Below are 24,403 nucleotides of genomic sequence, written 5' to 3'. Positions count from 1 at the left end.
TTCATTGCTGAGCACTTTTTTTCTGCATCGTGGCCGATTTGTAGCGAATTTTTGTGTTTTTGTCAATTTCCCATTCATTTCCTATGGGGGTCATTTTTGACCGAGACCAAAATCGTGACTAATTTTTTTACGACCACTTAGCATGCTCGGATCATGAACTCAATTTTTTTTTGTGTTCACATACCTAATGCCAGAAAAGTCACCAAGTTTCGTAACATTCCAATGAAGCTGTGATTTTTAAAATTCAAAACAGAAAATTATTCGGTCAGAAGTGACCGTGATAGTTAGAGTCTTACTGTATGTACCATATTTATGACATTTTTGGTCATGGAGCTCAACAGCTCCACTCCACATTCACTTTTAATAAACTCTTCATAAATTCGCTCTATGGGGAAAAAAAAAGTTTGGAAATGACAGAATATTAATTTCTGGGTGAACCGTCTATCCCTTTAACTTGTGGTTTAACAGTTATGGGCTAGGAGCGTAGGCCTATAAACATTCTAGCAAATAAGACTGACAAATTCACTTTATGTAAACATCTCTGCAAAGACTGATTATTTGCATCACAGGTGGTGTAGTTTCAAAGCTGTGGATCAGAAAGGACCTGACTGACCTGCTAAACTAGATGCTGAAGAAGGAGCATTGTGATGAAAAACACTGCAGGGGACAAACTGGAGTACACACTTCAACAGAACAATGTGAAGCAAAGAGGGAGTGAACTAACAACAGCCTGGTAACCTTCTGTAACTAACAGCAAACACAAACTGATTGCAAGTTACTTTCGTTTACGTTGAGAGTACACAGCAGTCCAACTGGACGGTTTTAATTAAGCACATTTTACCAATTCCAAACCACATCAATCTTAATAACTGCTATTCATTTATATATCTAATCATTTATAAGTGATATATAATTGTTAACAAGAGCTGGAAGTGAAAAACTTGCTAGATATACTGTATATGGGTCAATGACGTGATGGGTCATTTTTTTGTCCAAAGGCCTTAATAATAATAAAAAAACAAATATATAACATCCAAAGTATGTAAGGTAGTACAACTTGATCTCTTTTACTGAATCCAAAAGGTTTTAATAATATTTTACTACATATAAAGGTATTTTAAAGATTTTGAAGTGTCAAAAAGTCATTCGGTTTAACCGTCCGAAGGCCAATACAGCAACTTAAAATTTAATAAATTTATATATTTTTTATTCTGGCATGATTTTATAACATTATATATCAACATAGTGCAAAATGGTATTAAAATTATGTGTAGAAGTCGTTGCTTTGTTATGAGAAAGAATGTCCGGAAAAATGATTTTCATTAATGTCATTCAGAGTAACCAATACAAAGGGCTCCATTTTGGATCAAGTCATGTGGTCAATATTATGTGACAGGATGTGACATCATTCAGACACCTGCAAAAGACCGCATGGTTGTGAAGCAAAGTAATTATCTCTCTCTTAACTATTAGAAAAAATCATGTTTTCACTTGCTCATACGTATGTCCCCAAATATCAGGTCATTCGGTACAACCGCTATAAAACATGGATAATGTTGTAATATTTTAAAAACTTTTACTAAATATAAAATGTTTGATTGTCCTTTTGGTGGCTAGCTAGCTAGCTAACTAACAAGCTAGGCAGCTAGATATCAGCCTGTTAGCATTGAATGAAGATTTTGTCATTCGTTATAACCAAAAGAGTCATTCGGTTAAACCGAAATTTTGGTTATAACGAATGACTTACTGGTTGTATCGAATGACAGCAATGTATGTTGGTCATATTTGTACATATCTGGAATAAATAAATACAACATTTTATTAGAATTTTTTATTATAATAGAAAATGTGCAGAGTATATTATTATAAAATTTAAAATATAATTTTGACTGAATTTTGACCTTTTTATAGATTTATAATTATATCACTTCTGGGCAAGGATCAATGCTGATCCTGTTAAAAAAGTACAGATGCTCGCCAAAAGAAGGGAAAGATATCATTTGTTTGTATTATTTATATTATTATATTCAATAATATAGGTGCCTGAAAGTACCCCATAGACATACTATGGTGAAGGGAATGCCCAAAAAACCTGGATGTTTATCCTACTATGGTAAATTGCATAGGGATTTTGTATTGAAAATGATTTTGCAGCACAGTGTCATAGAGACAAGGGGGTGGGCTCATTTTATTCAGGCAACCAATCAGTCTTTCAAGATCATCATGAAGCCATTAAGCCACACCCTAGCAACCATTAAGAGCACCCTAGCAACCTAAACAGAGAGGGATATCTTCAAATCCGAAAATTTTTCATGAATTTATCGCATAGCAGCTCATTGTTACAATTTAAACACTTGTTCCAAGAACAATTAAATGCTTTAATGTTTTAGGGCCCTATCTTGCACCCAGCGCAATTGACTTTGTACACCGATGCATGTATAATTCCTATTATAAGGAACGCACAGCGGACTTTTCCCTCCACAGACGCACACCGGTAAATTTGGAAATGAACTTGCGCTCCCGGGGGCAGTTCAGGGAAAAGAGGAGGCGTGTTCCGGCGCAAACGTTCCCTGGTGCTATTTTGCAGGTTTAGAAAACAATTCCGCCACTGACCAGGAAAAACCTAGTCTACACATTTATTCATTTTTTTTTTTTTTTTAGTCTAAAGTCAGTTAGTGTCAGTCAGGCGTGTTGCGCATGTTATTCATATGCTATTTTAAGGGCGCATGCTTGGCCATAATCAATGTAGCGTGTGCACAACGCATACACTTTGATTGTCTCATCTACACAGAAGCAGCTAAATCATTAATTTTTGCAAATCATACATTATTACAAAGAAAAATATTAACACACGAGGGAAATCATTGTTGTGTCCATGAAGATGTGAAAAAATAGGCATAAATCTAGCTTTCACATTTACCCAAATTATCATACGCCTGTTTAACCTGAGCTAATTTGGGTGGGTTTCTCCCATCCCCAATGTCACTTCTCTGTGTTTTACGGCCCTGACGAGAACGTCGGTCTCCTCAGCTGTGAACTGCTCCTGGCGTGCGTCTGGCAAATCCGCCGTTATAATAGCAATCTGCCATGGAACAAGCGCGCCTGCTCTTAAAGGGAATGTGAGATGTTGCTCTGATTGGTTTATTTCACGTTACGCCTAAACCACACCTATGAATAATGAAGCTACTTCAGACCAACCCATTTTAGATTTGCAACCCATTTTAGATTTGCGTCGGGCGCAAGGGTCATTTATCCCGCTGGTATAATAGCAACAGCGCCCAAGACCCGCCCACAAAGTTACTTGTGTTTCACGCTTGATACTTGCGTTTCAGATCGTTAAAATAGGGCCCCTAATGTTTTAATTAATATAATTTGCGATATGAGTTATATGTTCATTCCAATATCAAAATGTTGGATATCAAAATGTTTTAATGTTTGAAGTACTTTTTACATTAATAGCCTATTATATTAACAATATTGTTAATATATATTAACAATAAAATGTTCTTTTGAAGCTATTTGTGTCTGTTTATTGTCTTATATATTCATAATGTCAAGGGCAGCGGGCAGCAGACATGGTCATTCGGTATAACCGGCCTTGGTCATTCGGTAAAACCGATATAGTAAATATTTAAATCGAATAATATTGTTTTTAATAACTAAAGGAACTACAATAATACAAATATAAAGCAGATAAGGCTTTTTTTTTTTTTTTACATTTCCCCTTTTCTCCTTTCCCTGTGCAATGTTTTACTTGAATATGTTAGAGTGTGTAAAGTAGTCCAATAAATTATTACATTTATGAGATCAGTGATAATTTTATTTAATGTTTCTTCTGTGGTACACACTATATACTATCTCAACATCAATGTCAAATCAGTTTTTTTCATGAATATTATCTGCAAATTAATCATTTTAGATATATTCATGGTTAAACCGAATGACTTTTTTTGTGACAAATTTTGTCCATCTTGTAAAAAATGACAAAAAACAGTGTTAATTGATTGTACAAACCACAAAATCTTATTGTTAACACCTAGGTAAACTAAAAAATGGTTTCAAATATAGTTATATCTCCATTCTATTTTTTTTACACTTTTAAAAACCTTATTCGTCAATGACCCATATATAATATATATATATATATATATATGAAATAAGACCAGAGATCATTTAAATAGCAAGTTGTTTATTTTGCTGCATTGTAAATCATAGAGTCAAGAAACAACTGAAAGATCATGTTACATATGCGAATGAATCATGTCCATTTCTTTCTTAAGAGTTTTTGTAAACAAAATATGGCAAGAAATATTTTTTTCAAACTCTTTTATCAGCATATACACCTATATATCCATAAATAAGTATTTCTACCTTCAACAAATAATATATTAACTCACATTTCATTCCACTAAAAATTACAACTAAAAAACATTTCAGCCCCCAATGGCTGTTCCATTTCCTTTCCATTTCTTACATACAGATTTCCATTCGCCATTCTTGTTTTAAACAATATACAATAACTACAGGCCTTTAAGTCTGCGTTTTAAGTGTCAAAGACAAAATGGAGAATAAACATCTTAAGACAGACACTTCTCGACTTGTAGCATTGGACGTTTCTTTCAAATCCAACGCATGAGGTGTGGTTTTGTGTCATAATTAATAACACAGCGACAGCTCATTTAGGTTTTTTCAACAAAACTTCGTGGCACTAAAGTCTGTATAAAATGCACAACCTAAATGACTGTCCTCATGGCAGCTGGGTTGAAAAATAAATTATACAAACAAACATTTGGGTGACACTTTATAATTATTTCCATCATTTTAACAAGTCTGTAACAAACAGTATCAAATGACCATCATATAATGTTTAACAGAAAGGGCCTATTTGTGCCATTTCATAATCATCTTAGAAGTCAATTATTTTTGAGTTTTACAGAAAATACTATATTGAATTGGTTATTCTTAATATTTCATTATTATTTATATATGCTCAATTACTCATTTATTTTAGTTATATGTATAGATTTTTTTATTAATGCATTTTTTCCACCATCCACATAATGATCGATTGCTAGACTGACTTAGCACAAATGGTCCTTCATAATAATTCATGTACATTCACAAATGTACTCCTGATTCATGTATTATCAGTATATTCATACTTGAATGTACATGAACTGCTGGTCTGCGGTTTGTTATTAAAGTGTCATTAATGAAAGCGATTATAAAGTGATAGCCACATTTGATTAGTTTATTTTCGAACAGCCATGTACTAGAACATGTAACAGGACTTTTGGTTTAATGGGTGACGAAGAGAAAATTACAAAATATACAGGAACACTGTTAAAATAGTACTAGACAACCACTTTCATATTAAACCTTTTTAATTGAGAACTCAAGTCCACCCACTTCATTTCTGTCTTTCACCAACATTTCTGACCAGCAGTACCTTAACACATTTTCCCCTGCAAAAAACATTAAAATATTTATTTTCCAAACTACAGTCCTTTTTATAATTCATCATTAATAATAAAAACATACAAAATGCGATTTGACAGTATTTTACATAATCATATTCCTTTAAAAACTGTATAAATATTAAAACATTTGAACTAGATTTGAACTCATTTCCAGGAGCCATCTGCATGTGAACAGCTCTGGGTTGGTTTTCTGCACCTCTTGGCATTGGTCTTTCAAACGTCCCGTCAGATTGATCCGTCAAGTAATGGATATGCTGAATGCCTGTTTTGTTCAGAGATTAGATCCTGTATATAGTGGTTGGACTTGTAGTGCAGGGAGTCACAGTGAGGCGTCAGACATTGGCACCAAACAATGACCGATAGCTTTGTCTATCTTCTCGTGCCAAAGCTGAAATCACACGTTTAGTAATTTAAGTTCTCAGCTTTTACACTGATCAGCCACTCTTCATCAGCACGTCCATCATAAATGCGAGGAAGGTCACCTCGGCGAAGGCCTGTTGTAGTATCCTCTGTGCCAGTGTAGCAGCGGCAATGCCAAGCATTTCTTGAAGTGCTCCAGTTCGGCCTGCATGCGCTCTCTCTTCAGCGCCAGATTGTGCTTCTGTGCCAACAGCTCCTAAATATGGGGGAAAGAGAGAAAAAGTCATGCCCTGCGTCCGAATATGCCTACTTTCAAACTATCCACCTTATTTGTAACCTAAGAGTGGCAAATTGGTGTAGGTTTTTGCAAGTGACACATAACTTGAGACTATTTAACCCTTAAACACATACATTGGGTTTTTTCGTGACCCGGGACGTCATTAACTACCCTCCTCCTCATTCATGTTTTTTTTTTTTCTTTTAAAGTTATACATCAACCTTTTTAGTATTCCTCAGTCAATTCATTATAAACAATACAAGAAAATATATACATAAAAAATGATAAAAGAGTCTGTTTTTCCATTGATGTTTTTGTAAAAACTTTATAGGGTCGCTAACTATGAAAGCTTGTTTCCGCCACAGAATAAAAAATAAAAAGGTAATTGTGATATTTTATCTCAAAATTCTGACCTTTTTTCTCACAATTGCTTTTATTTTTTATAAAAAGTCACAATTCTGACTTTATAACACATAATTTCGAGTTTATATCACGCAATTCTGACTTTATAACATAATTTTGAGTTTATATCACGCAATTCTGACTTTATAACTCACAATTGCGTGATATAAAGTCGAAATTGTGTTATAAAGTCAGAATTGCGAGATATAAAGTCAAAATTGTGTGTTATAAAGTCAGAATTGAGAGATATAAACTTGTGAGAAATAAACTCGCAATTCTGACTTTATAACACACAATTGGGAGATATAAAATCAGAATTGCATTACAAAGTCAAAAAGTCAGTCTTTTTTTCCTTAGAATTGGACTTTATAACTCACAATTGCGAGTTCATATCTTACAATTCTGAGAAAAGATGTCAGAATTGCGAGATATAAACTCGCAATTGCGTATTATAAAGTCAGAATTGCGAGATATAAATTTGCAATTATGAGGAAAAAAAAGTCAGAATTGCAAGTTTATTTCTCGCAATTGTTAGCTATGGAAGCACACAAAGATATTGATCCGGGTCACTGAAGACCCGAATATGTAATAATGACTGGCGAAACATTCATGCATTTAAGGGTTAATGGAAATCAATAACACCCCCCTTACTTTTTCAATAGCCACAAGGTGTAAACAATGTGTTAACATGATTTTAGTGTGGAAAAACATTTTCTGTGCAAAAATAATGACACATAATAATATAAAAAACCTATATAATAGAGATACCAAAATAACATATTCTTACCCTCATGCTATGAGAAAGCTGTTCGGCGGTCAGAGTGAGATTGTAATGCTGCGTCTCTAGGCGTCTACACTCACTCTGGAGAACCTGGTGCTCTATACTTCTCTCTGAGAGACAGACAGGGAAAGAGAAAGATAAGTAAATCACTATAATCATACAGTAACAAACAAATGATTGGGGAATTCTCGTGAGGGTGAAAGATTTCCCCATGCAGATTTTGAAGTGTGTTTAAGAATAAAAGTCTAATCTAGTGAAACGATCAGCCATTTTCTAAAAAAAAAATTGCAAATATATATACTTTTTAACCACAAATGCTCGTCTTGCACGTCCACGACTTCACGCATTACGTAATGACATTGGAAAGGTCCTGACGTAGGTGGGGCATAGGGTAGGGCGAAAAACACCATCTCATTTTCTCCTCCAACTTCAACAAAATCATCCAACATCATTGTTTTACCTTTTATTTTAGTATTTTTTTTGTAAAGGGCGTTTGACTTAGTCTTTGCACGTTTGCTTTGTAAACACTAGGTTGGTACTTCCCCCTATGTAATGCTTGACCTTTCAAGGTGAATACGTAATGCGTGGCGCATCACAGAGCTAGTGCAAGACAAGCATTTGTGGTTAAACAGTATATACATTTTTGTGTTTGTTTTTTTACAAAAATGACAGATGGTTTGGCTAGATAAGACACTTATTCCTCGGCTGGGATCGTGTAGAGACTTTGAAGCTGCATTGAAACTGCAATTTGGACCTTCAACCCGTTGGTTCACGTTGAAGTCCACTATCTGGAGAAAAATACTGTAACGTTTTCCTAAAAAAACCTTAGTTTCTTTTCGACTGAAGAAAGAGACATGAATATCTTGAATGACGTGGGAGTGAGTAAATTATCACGAAATTTTAAATCTGAAGTGAACGAATCCTTTAACACAACTATTCAATTATCTGCTCAGTTGCATTTTCAACTTGCTAAAAGTTCCTCATGTTCACATATTTATCCAAATAACGTAAGTTTGAATCTCAATATGCTTTAAACTCACCCTCCATGTACTCCTTGTACGCCTCAAATATAGACTCAATCCCATTCCACCTAGGACTGAAGGACTCCTCTTCCTCGTCTTCATCTGAACTGATGCCCTCCCCAGCTGAAAGGTCATTCCTCACCCCTGGAGAGTCGTGGAGGGCTGATAAATGGCAGGAGTGGCCATTGGTCTGTCCATTAGGGAGTTTGTTGAGCGCCCTCTGGAGGCCTGGAGGTGGATGTGCAGGGGGGTCGAACTGCTCGTTCACTCCAATAGCAGCACCTGTTGGAACACGCAAAAAAATGTCACGCAGGCTATAACGGTAATATGTATCTACATACATTGGGCCCTATCATATATCCGGCACAATGCAGCGCCAGGCTCAAGTGTTTTTTGCTAGTTTGAGCCTGACGCAGTTATCATTTTCACGTCCTGCTCCACATTGTTTAAATAGCAAATGCATTTGCACCAGTATGTGCGCCCATGGGCTGCTGGTCTGAAAACGAGGTGTGTTCAGGCATATTGTTGACGCATTGCTATTTTGAGGCAACTGAAAAAGACTGCGCCATTGACCAACAAAAACCTGTTCTAAAGTCAATGGCGCAATATATTTTTTGTTATTTAAAGAGCGCGTTAGTAATATGCTCCTATAGGCGGGTCAAAAACGCGCGTACAAATGCTTATGAGACACAGGGACGTGCATCAGTATCTCTGTCTGTTGGAATCCGGCTTGTCCCGTAGATGTTCTGCTTGCACGCTTTAACCTCACGCACGAGCAGATCCGTTTACTCACTAGAGAAGCGTTCAGTCTTTCCGCTTGCAAATTCCACCATGCAAATAGCGAATCCGCCATGGTGCGAGAGCAACAGGCTTTTAAAGGGAATGGGAGATGAGACGCAAAAGTGGATTAGGACACGCCCTAAGTGCACTTGCGCCGTGCGCTTTAGATCATGCGCTTAGATCGTTAAAATATGGCCCATTATCTTAAATATAGGTATAGGGTAGCCAACGTCACCTTTCTGTTTCTGCTGGGATATTTGAGTGGACTGCAGCACAGACTGATGGAAGTGCTGTGCGAAGTCCTCGGAGTTTCTTCGCTCCCAGACCTGGAGTTTTACTCCGTTGAGTCCAGGAGGCTGTTCCTTCGGCCGGAGGGTCTGTCGAGCGCTGGCCTGCAGGCTCTGAGCTCTTCTGCTCGGGGAGGTCATCTTGGGCTGGCCTGGAGCCTGGAGAGGAGCCAGTGGCGGGGGGTCTTGAGGCGGAGGGTACTCGGGTGAGTGATTTAGGGGTTCAGGGTGAACATTACTGACGGACTGATTGAGATGTGAGACAGCTGTATGATGGGAAAAGAACAGAACAGGACTTTAATGGCAGAGCTTGATCGTTTGGTTAAAGCCGTATCTGTATCTGTCGATCTTACCAGACACTGAAGCAGACGGGCTAGAAAAGGGTGGATCTGAGGCGTATCTGAGGGTGTCCAAAGTTACAGTTTTCTGTTTGATGGCTTCCAGCAAGTCCTCAATCTTCTTATTCTCTGAGGTAAAAAAAAAAAGAAAAGAAAAAATAATTACTTTTTAATGCATTCAGCCTTTAAAACAAATCTGAAATCAAAATAAATTCTTGTAAAATATCTTCTCTCTCTCCAATTCATTTTAGCAAATCAGTTCAGAGAGTTCATTTCAATTAACAAAAAACAAAAATCATTTCATTTAAATCATTACTTAAATTGTGTTCCCAAATATCCCTGCATGGCATTTAAATAACATTTAAATTAGCAAAATATATTCAGCATAATGCTGCATGTTATGCATATTTCCATAAATCCATATAATATAATATAATACTTTATAATATTTACATAAGCATAAATAGAATAAAAAAATATTACACTCTAAGAAGTTTGAAATAATTTAGATAATTTAGAAATATACAGTAAGAAGGGTAATATTTGGAAATTATTTAATGTGTAAATATTTTTTAAAAGTGAAATACCTTTAATAAGTAATTTATTCCTGTGGTGGCAAAACGGTATCTATCTATCTATCTATCTATCTATCTATCTATCTATCTATCTATCTATCTATCTATCTATCTGTATGTATGTATGTATTCACATTATAAGCAAAAAAATGTAGTATACATCTTATATGATTTAATATTTTTCATATATACACTATAAAAACTCGTTTTGTATTTATTAATATTTATGTACTGTACACATGATTAGATTATTATTAGGTAAAGTTCTCCAGCATCTTCAACACTGGAAGTGTGACAGTATTTGTGGTGTGTGTCCTGCACGTACTTCTTCTCTCGTCCAGACTGACGTGGTTCAGGTGGAACATGCTGAGGAAGTGTTTCTTGTCGTCGAGTTCAGCGGTGCGGTCCATCTCCTCCGGGGTGAAGCGTGTGGTGAGGGGAGGAGAGGGAGTCTTTCGTTTACTCTGCACCGCTGAGGGTGAAGGGTTTCTCTCCTGCATCATCCTCCTCCTCTTCCTCCTCTTCATCTCCAGGAGCTCATCTCGCTTGGAGAGAGTCGTCAGTCCAAACAAACCCAGAAACCCTGTCTTCTGCAGAGAGAAAACAAACAGACCGTCACGAGCTATGTTTCCATACACCTATCTGTATTGTATGCGCACATCGGGATATAGCATTAAAAAAATGCTGGATGGAAACCCCAAGATGCACATTAATTATAAAAATGCGTATAAAAAATGTATGCGCTCAATTGAGTCAATTGATAAGAAGACATGCGCATAAACTACAATGGAAACACATTTACTGAATAAATGTCTCAATGCACAACAGAAAACGTGACTTTGCCTCAAAAGAGGATGTGATTGGATAACTGGACTACCAGGCGGGCCAATCGTATCGCACAGAATCTCAAATGTTCGTTTTGATAACAACGCAACGCAACGCAAGATAACATGACAGAGTTTATTGTATTTCGTCTGTGTGCTCTGAGACGTCATTTATGATGTCCAATATGAGCCACAGTGTTTTTTTTATAACAGATATTTTGCACCAATTTCACATGAAGTGACGATTTTGTTCTCTTGAACACATGGGATGGAAACGTTGCTTTATTCGCAAATGTTTTATGATATATTCCATTTTTGTGCACAAGTTAAATTCGCAACTTTGGATGGAAACAGCTATTGTGAGAGATCTGACCAGTTTTAGTAGTGTTCCCAGCATGAATGCCAGTATGGTTGCAGTATTGTACTCGTGGTAGCTTGTAGACTGTAGTTGTGGGGCCGCTTCTGAAATGTGTCACTGTACCTCTGTAGATGCGTCTAGTTTGAGAGGAGGCTGCTGGGCGACTCTTCTCAGATGAGCTCGCACTTCTTCCTCATCGCTCTCATCATAAGAGTCATCAAATTCATAGTAATAACCTGAAACAGAAGAACAGAAGATTAGAACAGAAGTGAAAGACACAATATGGATGGAAGAAGAACCTGAATGCATATATATAAACATTGGCAGATACATTGGTTTATTGTGCAAGAGACACTGATATATATACACTGCTCAAAAAAATAAAGGGAACACTTTTTAATCAGAGAATAGCATCAAGTCAGTTAAACTCCTGGGATATTGATCTGGTCAGTTAAGTAACAGAGGGGGTTGGTAATCAGTTTCAGCTGCTTTAGTGTTAATGACATTAACAGCAGGTGCACTAGATGGGCAACAGTGAGACAACCCCCAAAACAGGAATGGTTTTACAGGTGGAGGCCACTGACATTTTTTCCCTACTCATCTTTTCGACTGTTTTTCACCAGTTTTGCATTTGGCTAGGGTCAGTGTCACTACTGGTAGCATGAGGCGATAACTGGACCCTACAGAGGTTGCGCAGGCAGTCCAGCTCCTTCAGGATGGCTCATCAATACGTGCCATTGCCAGAAGGTTTGCTGTGTCTCCCAGCACAGTCTCAAGAGCATGGAGGAGATTCCAGGAAGACAGACAGCTACTTTAGGAGCGCTGGACAGGGCCATAGAAGGTCCTTAACCCATCAGCAGGACCGGTATCTGCTCCTTTGTGCGAGGAGGAACATGATGAGCACTGCCAGAGCCCTACAAAATGACCTCCAGCAGGCCACTGGTGTGAATGTCTCTGACCAAACAATCAGAAACAGACTTCATGAAGGTGGCCTGAGGGCCCGACGTCCTCTAGTGGGCCCTGTGCTCACTGCCCAGCACCAGGGAGCTCGATTGGCATTTCCCATTGAACACCAGAATTGGCAGGTCCCCCACTGGTGCCCTGTGGTTTTCACAAATGAGAGCAGGTTCACCCTGAGCACGTGACAGACAGGAAAGGGTCTGGAGAAGCCGTGGAGAATGTTATGCTGCCTGTAACATCGTTCAGCATGACCGGTTTGGTGGTGGGTCAGTGATGGTCTGGGGAGGCATATCCATGGAGGGACGCACAGACTTCTGCAGGCTAGACAATGGCACCCTGACTGCCATTAGGTATCGGGATGAAATCCTTGGATCCATTGTCAGACCCTATGCTGGTGCAGTGGGTCCTGGGTTCCTCCTGGTGCACAACAATGCCTGGCCTCATGTAGCGAGAGCATGCAGGCAGTTCCTGGAGGATGAAGGAATGATACCATTGAAGGGCCACCACGCTCACCTGACCTACATCCAATAGAACACCTCTGGGACATTGTGTTTCGGTCCATCTGACATCACCTGGTTGCACCTCAGACTGTCCAGGAGCTCAGTGATGCGCTGGTCCAGATCTGGGAGGAAATACCCCAGGACACCATCCGTTGTCTCATTAGGAGCATGCCCCGACGTTGTCAGGCATGCATACAAGCACGTGGGGGCCATACAAACTACTGAGTACCATTTTAGGTTGCTGCAAAGAAATTTCAGCAAAATTGACAAGCCTGCTGCATCATTTTTTCACTTAGATTTCCGGGGTGTCTTTGAATTCAATCCTCTGTAGGTTGATCATTTTCATTTCCATCAAACGATGTGGCATCCTTTCGTTCATAACACATTACCCAGTCCATATTAGTATAGATATCCAGCATGATATTTTTCCCCATTGAGATCTGATGTGTTTTCAAAGTGTTCCTTTAATTTTTTTGAGCAGTGTATTAGAAGATTAAACATTTTTATTGCTATGTTTATGTTTATAGATAGACAGACAGACAGATAGATAGATAGAACAACTGACAGACAGATAGAGCGAGCGACAGACAGAGAGATAGATAGATAGATAGATAGATAGATAGATAGATAGATAGATAGATAGATAGATAGATAGATAGATAGATAGATAGATAGAATGACTGACAGACAGATAGAGTGAGCAACAGACAGATAGATAGATAGATAGAACGAGTGACAGACAGATACTGTAGAGCAAGCGACAGATAAATAGATAGACAGATAGATAGATAGATAGTGACAGACAGATAGACAGACAGTGACAGACAGACAGATAGATAGATAGATGGATAGATAGATAGATAGATAGATAGATAGATAGATAGATAGATAGATAGATAGATAGAATGAGTGACAGACAGATACTGTAGAGCAAGCGACAGATAGATAGATAGATAGATAGATAGATAGAGTGACAGACAGATAGATAGATGGATAGATAGATAGATAGATAGATAGATAGACAGATAGATAGATAAAGCGACAGATAGATAGATAGATAGATAGATAGATAGATAGATAGATAGATAGATAGATAGATAGATCTGGCAAACAAACACACAAATATTTATACGTTCTCCACCTTCAGGTCTCTGTCTGGCAAACAAATAAATAAAAGACATTTAGACATTTTCTAGCACTTCCTACCTTTCTCTCTGGCTTCCCTGCGCTTCTTCTCCTCCAGGTCTAGTTTGCTGAGGAGCCTCCTGTGCTCCTGCAGAGCCTGATCGAACACCATCATGGGGTCCGTCCTCTCCGGAGCCGGAGCCGCAGACTGGCTGAAGACCCTCTGCTGGTTCAGGAAGATCCGCGGGGATTTCTCCAGATCCGCCAGGTATTTCCCAGACTCCGGGAGGCTGTTCCCCCGCAGGGAAGTGGGCCTGACGTCCTCTTCCAGAGCTTTTGGTCTGGTGTGGCCTGAGAAAGGATGGATGTGGGACAGAGGCCGGTCTGAGGGCGAGTTGAGGAGGGAGACGGGGTTCCAGAGAGTGCTGGGAGTGGATGAGGAGGGGTGATGGTCCCGAGGAACAGCTTTAGGGGTGATGAGAGGAGGCGGCGCCCCCAAGGGTTGAGATAAGTCTCTGACGCCCACATCGTTCCGGTGTGAGCTGAACCTGAAACACGAGGAAACATTTCTAGAGTGCGCCACAAGAGGGCAGTGCGATAACACACAATGCCTGCAGTGTTTTATGGGGGATTTTTAAGCTGGAGTTTCCCACCTGTGTGTCTCTCTCTGTGGTTCCACTGGTTCTGCGGTCCGACAAACATCCTGGTGCTTCTCCTGCTGCTGAAACTCCGCTTTCTCCACCTTCAGCGCTGCTCTCTGTCTGGCAAGCCATCGGTCGTCCTCCTCCTGCCGCTGGAGCATCATGGGAGTCCCCAAGGGCATGTGGCTTTTCCCAAACTGGAAGCTTGAGGAGGAGAGGGAAGAAGGAGCTCCTGAGGATGAGTACGGGCCAGACTGTGGCATGAGCAGCGACGCTTCTTTGGTTTTGTCTGTATTGAGAGACCAGAGATGCGTAGATGAATAAACATGTTCTTCTCAAAGTGAAACAACTGTAAATATTTCATTAATATCTACTAAATAAACTAGAAGGACCAAGAATGGGAACGTCATCCATTATATAGTAATACCAAGGAACAGCTTTTGTCTTCAGAAACAATCTTATTTTGAATATTTGATTTGAGCTTTTTATTTGTATTTTGTTGTCTTTTTTTTAATGTTGTTCATTTTTATTAGTTTTGTTTAGGTATTTTATTTCTATTTAGCTTTAATTTATTTTTATTTCAGTTTGAGTCATTTTAGTAATTTAACTTAAACTCATTTATTTCAGTTTGCTAACAACTTATTTTTCATTTAAAAAATATTTCTATTTATTTTAATTTTTAGATATTTTTAATGTATTGTTTTTAGTCATTTTGGTACTTAAAATTGTTTCTAATTTCCATTTAATTTATTGGTTTCTTTTTTTTATATATGTGTATTTAGCTTTACAAAAACTAAAACTGAAATAAAAAAAAATAAAAGCTAAATAGAAATATTCTTCAAATAAAAATGTATTTGTTAATTAAAATAAGGCAACTAACCGAATTAAAAAGCTTAAGTTGAAGTACTGTAATTACTAAAACTAAAACTAAAATAAATTAATTTTAGTACTTCAACTTAAGCTTATTTAATTCAGTTAGTTGTGAAGGCAACTAACAAATGATTTTATTTTTAAGAGTTGTCAACTTTTGTAATTTGTATTAGTTTTTAAATATTTCTATTTAGCTTAAATTTATTTTTATTTCAGTTTTAATTTGTAGTAATTCTAGTAATTCAACTTCAACTTATTTCAGTTAGCTGATTTCTAATTTCCATTTTTTAAGTTTTTACTTTTTAGTTTCTTTTTAAAAATATTTCTTTACTAAAACAAAAACAGAAATAAAAATAAATTAACGCTAAACAGAAATATGAATAGTAAAATAAGTTGTAAATTGGAAAATTGGAAATAAACAAGCTTAAATTAAAGTACTAAAATTACTAGAATTAAAACTAAAATAAAAATAAATTAATTGTAGTTCATTTATAACTTATGCTCATTTATTTCAATAAGTTTCCAAGACAACTAACAACTTATTCTAATTTTAAAAGTCAATAGCCAAAGTTGTAACAAAATTGTCATTTTTATTCATTTTTGTTTCTTTTTTAGACACGTTCTATTTAGCTTTAATTTATTTTTATTTCAGTTTTAGTAATGTTAATACTCAACTTCAAATTATTTATTTCACTTTGCTGCCAAAGGCAACATTTCTAATTTTTTCATGTATTTTGTTTTAAGTTTATAAAACAATACTGAAGATACTGATACTGAAGTTCTCCAGGTGTTTGAGATGAAGGCTTTGGAAAGAGACCCTAATGGATCCTGAAACCATTGTAAGTGTTTAGCTGTGAGCATGAGGGTGTTTTCATCATGGATCATGGGATGCACATGAATGCTCTCATTCATTTACTATTATACAATTATGGAGAGCAACCATAAAACCTTCTGACTTCCATGAGATTGCCGTCAAAGCGTGTCTAACAGCTCGCTGGCAGCGAACACAGACCTACTGTATCCAGATCCATCAGACTATATTAATTACTGATAACCTTTGGCACTTTTGCATCATTCCATTATTTTTTCTTAATATTTTGGCTTAAATTTGAATCTGTTCCTCATAAATTAATACGACTTGGAATAGTGCACAGGTCATAAGAACTACTTTTATGTCCTTTTTGGAGCTCGCATATTTTGGACCCAATTGACTTTCATTGTATGGACAAAAACAGCCGATATATTCTTCAAAATGTGTTTTACAAAAGAAAGTCATGACAAATGATGACAAAATTTACATTTTTGGGTGAACATCCCTTTAAAGAGGACCTATTATGCTTTTCCTTACTTTCTTTAGTGTGTAATGTTCCTGTTTGAGCATGAAAATGGTCTGCAAATTTGCAAAGCACAAATTTACTCCAAATATAGTTATTCTCTATATCGAACACGTCACATTATTCTTTATTTTAAATAATTCCCACCCAAGGCATACGCAAAAAAGTTTAGTTAGTTATTAGTGTGTTGAAACTCGCAGTTATGGTCAGTGGCATGACATTTCCCAAACACACTCGAAGCGGTTGACCAATCACAACACACTGGTCCATCCGACCAATCAGAGCACACTGTGCTTTTCAGAAGGCGGGGCTTCATAGAGACGGGAACTAAACAGAGCGTTACTGACAGACTGGGAAGAGAGGTGCTGCAAAAATGTGAAAAAAATAATGTGTTTTTAAACATTCGAGCATGAAAACCTTTTCTAAAAAACAGAAAATCGCTCACTCCTCTTGACTGAATAACTTTAGTAGCTTTAATAAGAATACATTTCTTACTTGAATGCTGCTGTTAAAGGGATAGTTCACTTTGAAATTAAATTTTGGTATGTTTTAGCTTACCTCAAGGGCATCCAAGATGTAGGTGTCTTTTTTTCCGCAGTAGTTTCAATTTTGATATTTTTAGGTCAAACCGTTCTTGTCTGTCAGTCATATAATGCAGGTCTGTGGTCAATGTCTCAAAGAGCATGCAGAGAGTCCAAATTAAAACAATTCCCCATCGTCCAAATTAAACAATTCCCCATCGTAAGTACACATTGATGGCCTAAGACACGAAACGAGCGGTTTGTGTGAGAAAACGAACAGTATTTATATCGTTTTTACCTCTAATAACACAGCCACGTCCAAGTGATCTGAAGGCGCGGGCGTTTCCTATTGTGTGACGTGTACGCAGACTGGTGCATAGATATATACAATAGATACCGCCTTGGCTACGGCAGTTCATTGGAACGAGGCGACATCTAGTGTATATATATATCTATGCACCAGTCTGCGTACACGTCACACAGCAGGAAGCGCCCGCGCCTTCAGATCACTTGGACGTGGCTGTGTTATTAGAGGTAAAAACGATATAAATACTGTTCGTTTTCTCACACAAACCGCTCGTTTCGGGACTTAGGCCATCAATGTGTACTTACGATGGGGAATTGTTTAATTTGGACGATGGGGAATTGTTTTAATTTGGACTCTGTGCATGCTCTTTGAGACCGTGACCACAGACCTGCATTATATGACTGACAGACAAGAACGGTTTGACCTAAAAATATCAAAATTGAAACTACTGCGGAAAAAAAGACACCTACATCTTGGATGCCCTTGAGGTAAGCTAAAACATACCAAAATTTAATTTCAAAGTGAACTATCCCTTTAAAAGCTCTGGCGAGTGGATAAACATGGCGGACTGTGTACAGCTCACTGAGTTTATGCTAATAACCAGTGGTGGGCGGGGCCTAAGCATTTGTGAAACTGCAAACGGCTTATTCTGAGACACACTACTAATGATTTATGGGGATTTAATAAAGGAGTGGGTGGATTTTCACCATTATAGGGTGGTTGTGTACACATTACAGCATTTAAAAGTGAATTTAGCATAATAGTTGCCCTTTAAGTGCTTTGTTAATAGTGTGTTGAGAATCAGGGCTGTTCTCCCCATCATACCGGTTCTGTTAGCAGCGAGTCTCTCCTCGAGCTTGGCTCTTTCCTTCATGTGCTGCCGGTGCGCGTATGGATGAGACTGCGAGTGAGAGATCAAGTGTTGGTTCGCCAGCGGCTCGTGGCTCAGGTGGCGTTTCTCCATGGCCTTGACCGCCTGGATCTCTCTCCCTCGCTCTTTCTTAATCTCCACCTCTCTTTCCTTCTCTCGCTCTCTGTCCTTCTCTCTCCGCACCTCCTGTTCCCAATGCCTTTCTCGTTCGATTTCACGCGCTCTCTCTTTCTCTCGTTCTCTTTCCCTCTCCTGCTGGCGAAGTTCCTCTTCCATCTGCAGCCTGCGGAGGGTCGAAACACACACACACACACAAATGGTGTGAGATGCAACACTCTCAACAGGAACAAGAAGAATAGAGTCCGCAGGAACACAGGAGAGTGTTGATGATGTTTGGAGAAGATGGCGAGAGCGTGTTTGTGTGTGTCAAGGTGACATGTGAGCGTGATATATACGCTGATGACGGAAAGATCGTGTTTACACACAAACACCTGCAAAATATATATTATATATATGTATAAATATATATATATATATATATATATATATATATATATATATATATATATATATATAATTTATATTTGCCATTTTATACACTACTTTTAATGTGTAAATGTAACATTTTAATGCTTTATAAGTTGCAAAATTTGAATGACAGTGATTGACATGGCGGGAGGGGGCGGGGCCAACTTCGCGCAGTGATTGACAGGGAGGGCGGGGACAGGGGCGTGTTCGGCTCGGAATGCATTTTCAATTTGCTCACTGATTTTTGCTACATTATAATTATTAATTCCATCTTGTATATTATATATGTAATCAAAATGAAATGATCTATATAATTATCAAAATTAATCATAATTTAAACATAAATAAAACACTGGTATAAATATAGAATAAATATATTATTTTTATTATAAGGTAGTACCATAACTAAAACGCCCAATTAGATTTAGTGAGAGGGTGGAAAATGGTTATATATTATGCAGTATAAACATACACATGAATGTATTACAAATTTTAATATTAAAATATGTAATAATTATACGTAATTAATTTCACTGAATTAATCTACAGTAAACATTTGAAATGGATCAAAAACAAATTCATGTTTAACTTTGATGAAAGGTTTTGATCCACTTCAAATGCTGACTACTGTATATATCATATCTAAAAACAAAATAACATTTTATTAATATATAACAAATGAGTATAATAAAATAAAAATCTAATTTAATATTTTAATGTTATTAGGCATTACATCAAATATAAACAAATTCATATTACATCCTATTTTAAATTGAATAAAGAAATACATAAAAGGTTGATAAAATTATCAACAAAACAAAGTCTGAATGAAGTCTGGAGAAATGACAGAATGATTTCAATACAACGCCAATTGCCTTGCAGCCACTTTAATTATTAATTCCATCTTGGACATCCATTATACGCGGTGTGTGTGTGTGTGTGTGTGTACCTCTCAGAGTGTAGCGCTGACAGCGACTGGTGTGTGATGTCAGGAGGGTAAAAGACGCCCTGCATGGGCAGGTGCACAGCAGACGGGTGTAGGGTCGGCAGGGCTCCCCCCTCTGGATGCGTGTAGTAATGCGAGCGCAGGGCTGAGAGACTGTAGTAGTCCTCCATCCTGATCAGACACAGAGAGAGCAGAGCATTACAGCCTCTAGAAATAACTCCCTTCTTCATTAACCTCTGTTCTCTGGCCCTCCGACATCAACGTCACTGCCTATTTCTGTCACTGCGGTCTCACCTCCGCTCAGTCCCGCAAAGAGACGTGCTGAGGGGGTTATTTATAACGGATCAAACCGGGAATGTGTCCATGGAATATATATATGAAAGAACAGGATATTTTTTGCTCTGTGCAGATAAACAAACAAAGTCCAATCCATCCAGATCAAATATTGAAATGAAACTGAGAAAATTAACTCGCTCATAGATCGTAATGTAGGGACACAGAACCATGAGAACATTAACAAATCATTGCCTACTTATATATATATATATAAATGCAGTATAAATATAAGCGTTTTTTATTATTTATAAATATTTAATAATCATATGCAATTAATTTAAATGAATTAATCTATATAAAAATAATCACATAATTTAACAATAATAATATATATTTTACTTATTATATTTAATAGAAGTTGCAAAACAAAATTGGTGGAAAATGGTCATATATATTATGTAGTATAAATATATGCATAAAATTATGGTAACTAACTAGATGTACCGCATGGCGGTACAAAATATGACCGCCGCTCAGGCCTGCACTGGCTTTCCACAAAAATAAATGACATGGAGCAATTTGGCTGTATTGCGTGTTTATGTATATAAGTTGAATATTTTAAAAGACTGTCTGGAGTATTCCTGTGGATCATGGATAATTTAGAGTTTTGTAATTATTTGCCATTACTATTTAAGTTTTATATCAAAAGTCATTAGTTTAGACACTTAACATCCATAATGTGAAAACGTCACATCCATAACAGTGGTTTTCCCTACATAATGTATTACAAAAATGAGTTTCAAAAACACACTTATTGTATTCAAGCAAGTCTTTTTCATGCTACATCGGCAGTTTGTTTAATAATTCACAGAGTTTGTAGGACACTTGTATAGTGTGTGTATTTCATGTTATGTCCATAACGCTGATAAAATGTATTCATAGTGTGTGTCTGTGTGTGTGTGTGTCTGTGCGTGTATGTATGCGTGCGTACATGTGTGTGCGCGTGTGATTTTGTGTGTGTGTGTCTGTGCATGTGGATTTGTATGTGTGTGTATGGGTGTGTGTCTGTGCGTGTGGATGTCAGTGTGTGTGCATGCTTGCGTTTGTTTGTATTCCTGCATGTGTGTGTGTGACAGTATCATCCTAAACCAGCAACCCTTCGCTCAACAGCACCATCTACAGGCCGATGAGTGTACAGTCACTAAATGTGAACATAAATTAATTTATTTTATACCCCCCCCCCCATGGATGAAATTCTACGAAACTTAGCATACCCCCAGAGGATGTCAAGTTAATCATACACATGAAATATGGTGCAGTTCTGAACATCTCAACTGAAGATAGGGGCGATTAAAGCAGAATAATATTGCATTTTTATTTTTTATGGGAGGGGCGCAAATCACAAATGAGTGATTATGGGCTAGGTTGATGTGGGCCCTTAAGAGCAACATACCATAAAAATTTCTTCATCCTCGGTGCCACGGTTCAGGTAGTTATTTAGGAAAAACTGCATTTATTGGGTTTGGGGGGGCCCAGCGCGGGGGGGGGGGGGGGGGGGGGGAGTGGCCCCCGGGGACCAAACGAAATTTTTCCGTAAAAGTCTAGTGGGGCTACATGCCCACCTAATTTCATGTTCCCCAGTGTTGCGGTGTCCCTGGTATCGTTGACGAAAAATTCAGTAGATGACGGGAAAAGAAAAAAAAAATCTTTTGACAATCCCTATATGACCGCTTTCGCTAGCTATGCTAGCGGCGGTCATAATTAAATATTGAATAATTACATGCAATTAATTTCATTAAATTATTATACAAAATTATATACAAATATTAAAATACATCACATAATTTACTAAATAAAAAAACTTATATAGAATAAAAATATTAATTTTATTTTAGTTAATAAATAGTATATCAGCAAAACAGACTATTTAATTCTTAGGTTTAGTGAGAGGGTTGAAAATAGTATATATTATACAGTATAAATATATTAGTATAATTAAGTATAATATTAAGTATATATTAAAACTAATTAAATAATTAATAATCATAAAATTAATCATAATTTAATAAAAAATAAAACTGGTATAAATATATAATGAATTTAATATATTTATTACATTTTATAAACTATTTATTAAATATAATTGGACCTCATATATCCACAATATTTTTCACCATTCAGCATCAGCAACAAAAAACAAAAAACAACCGGTAACCAAACATTTGAATCATCTATCAATAACTATCAGCTATGTGATAATTGTGGCGTAATATAAGCAGCTACCGGATCAGAGGACAAATACAAATATAGTTATTGAGAGAAACATTTACAGACACTTTTATCCACAGTGACTTATACTGCATTCAAAGTACAGATTTTTAACTCAGGGAATGGCCTTAGCGTACTGTCAGCAGCCAAATACTGTATGTTTTTGAGGTGCATAACATATCTTTGTGTGAATATAGAGGAATATTGGTAATTAATCAGCATAAACTGGATTCTGGAGAAAAAAATTGGCTGTACGAAGTGACATTTGACCCAACCAATACTACTAAAGCCCAAAGTATAGGCTAATTTGGTTTTACAGTGGATGTAACGTAAATTTCGTCATCAGCATAGTATGAATATTTGGTTGGTACACATATGCATTTGCATCAAAACTGAAGTATTCTTTGGGCTTAAAGGGATAGTTCACCAAAATGAAAAATCTGATCTGTCATAATTTACTCTCCCTTCATGTCGTTCCAAACCCATCAGACTTTTGGAACACAAAATTAATGAGAAATTAAAAACACATTTTGAAGTGTCCGAGATTTGGGTGAATAGACTTTCAATGGAGGGACAGAAATCTCTCAGATTTCATTAAAAATATTGTAATTTGTGTTTCGAAGATGAGCGAAAATCTTACGGGTTTGGAACGACATGAGGGCGAGTAAATGGTGACAGAATTGAACTATCCCTTTAAGACCAAATAAAAAACTTGCTCAACATGTTTGAAGGTCTAATACAGGAAGGTACTATATATTCAAAAGAACCACCAAAACTACACCACATACCTGTATGAAGCAAGTGAGGGATGGGGCAAATATCCTGAGTGAAAGTACGCGAGAGAGTCGGCTGCGGTTCCTGAGCTGAGCCCTAGAGGGAGCAAAGGCATGCGCAACTCTTCAGCGGAGGCGTACGGACGAAAGCCATCGCGAAGATACTCCTCCTGTGGAGCTCCTGCTAGCAGCATGTTAGGAACCTGCCTGGACAGGCTGAGAGAGAAAGAAGAACAACAAATGAGGAAACACGACTATACGCTGTAAGATGATCGCGTGTGTGAGAACGCGTGAGGAACTGACTGAGCTTGAAGACGAGGGTCTTGGATGAGAGCACTGGGGGTCATGCTGAACGGGTGAGCTGGACCCAGGTATGGAGGGAGAGAGAGGGAGGTCTTCTCCTGGCCGGGTAAAGGTCGATCTGGAGCCAAACGCTCTTGGCCGGACACTCTCAATGCTGCATCCGCCTAAAAGGGGAAAATATTAATGATTAGGGCATCATGGGAATTTTCTTGCAGATATATTAATACCACTGAACACAAATATTTGTTTGTATCATATATTATTATATCATATTATGTTAATTATATCATTTTATGCATATTTATGCTTCATAATGTAAAGGTATATGACTATTTTTCACCCTCTCACTGAACATAGGAATGAAAAAATGCTGGTTTTGCTGCTGTACGTTTTATTAAATATAAAATTCCCTATGGTGAGTGAGTGAGTGAGTGAGTGAGTGAGTGAGTGAGTGAGTGAGTGAGTGAGTGAGTGAAGTGAGTGAAGTGAGTGAGTAGTAAATGAGTAAGTGAGAGAATAAGTGAATGAAGTGAGAAAGTGAGTGTGAGTAAATAAGTGAGAAAGTGAGTGAATGAGTGTGAGTGAGTATTAAAAGAGTAAGTAAGAGTGAATACTGTGAGTGAGTGAGTGAGTGAGTGAGTGAGTGAGTGAGTGAGTGAGTGAGAGTGAGTAGTAGTGAGTGAGTGAGTGAGTGAG

At 37.4% G+C, this 24,403-nt stretch overlaps 1 protein-coding gene across 1 annotated transcript in view; it reads right to left on the bottom strand.

Annotated features, from left to right (window-relative positions):
* Nucleotides 1-4,174: 4,174 nt before the first annotated feature.
* The window catches only part of gse1a (Gse1 coiled-coil protein a), a 40,773-nt gene continuing 20,544 nt past the window's right edge, over nucleotides 4,175-24,403 (bottom strand). Inside the window, exons 4-16 of the mRNA XM_079859992.1 lie at nucleotides 23,708-23,871; nucleotides 23,420-23,620; nucleotides 20,091-20,258; nucleotides 18,568-18,896; nucleotides 14,723-14,999; nucleotides 14,151-14,617; nucleotides 11,608-11,720; nucleotides 10,628-10,892; nucleotides 9,743-9,856; nucleotides 9,338-9,655; nucleotides 8,341-8,604; nucleotides 7,307-7,410; nucleotides 4,175-6,096 (exon numbers count right to left, since the gene is read on the bottom strand). Coding sequence (XP_079716118.1) covers nucleotides 5,959-6,096; nucleotides 7,307-7,410; nucleotides 8,341-8,604; nucleotides 9,338-9,655; nucleotides 9,743-9,856; nucleotides 10,628-10,892; nucleotides 11,608-11,720; nucleotides 14,151-14,617; nucleotides 14,723-14,999; nucleotides 18,568-18,896; nucleotides 20,091-20,258; nucleotides 23,420-23,620; nucleotides 23,708-23,871 — 2,922 coding nt within the window. The 3' untranslated portion in view covers nucleotides 4,175-5,958. The remainder of the gene's footprint in view (nucleotides 6,097-7,306; nucleotides 7,411-8,340; nucleotides 8,605-9,337; nucleotides 9,656-9,742; nucleotides 9,857-10,627; nucleotides 10,893-11,607; nucleotides 11,721-14,150; nucleotides 14,618-14,722; nucleotides 15,000-18,567; nucleotides 18,897-20,090; nucleotides 20,259-23,419; nucleotides 23,621-23,707; nucleotides 23,872-24,403) is intronic.

Source organism: Squalius cephalus (genome assembly GCF_949319135.1).
Source record: "Squalius cephalus genome assembly, chromosome: 23".
NCBI classification, from domain to species: Eukaryota; Metazoa; Chordata; class Actinopteri; order Cypriniformes; family Leuciscidae; genus Squalius; species Squalius cephalus.
The sequence above is the reverse complement of the archived record's forward strand: the minus strand, read 5'-3'. Positions and strand labels throughout refer to the sequence as shown.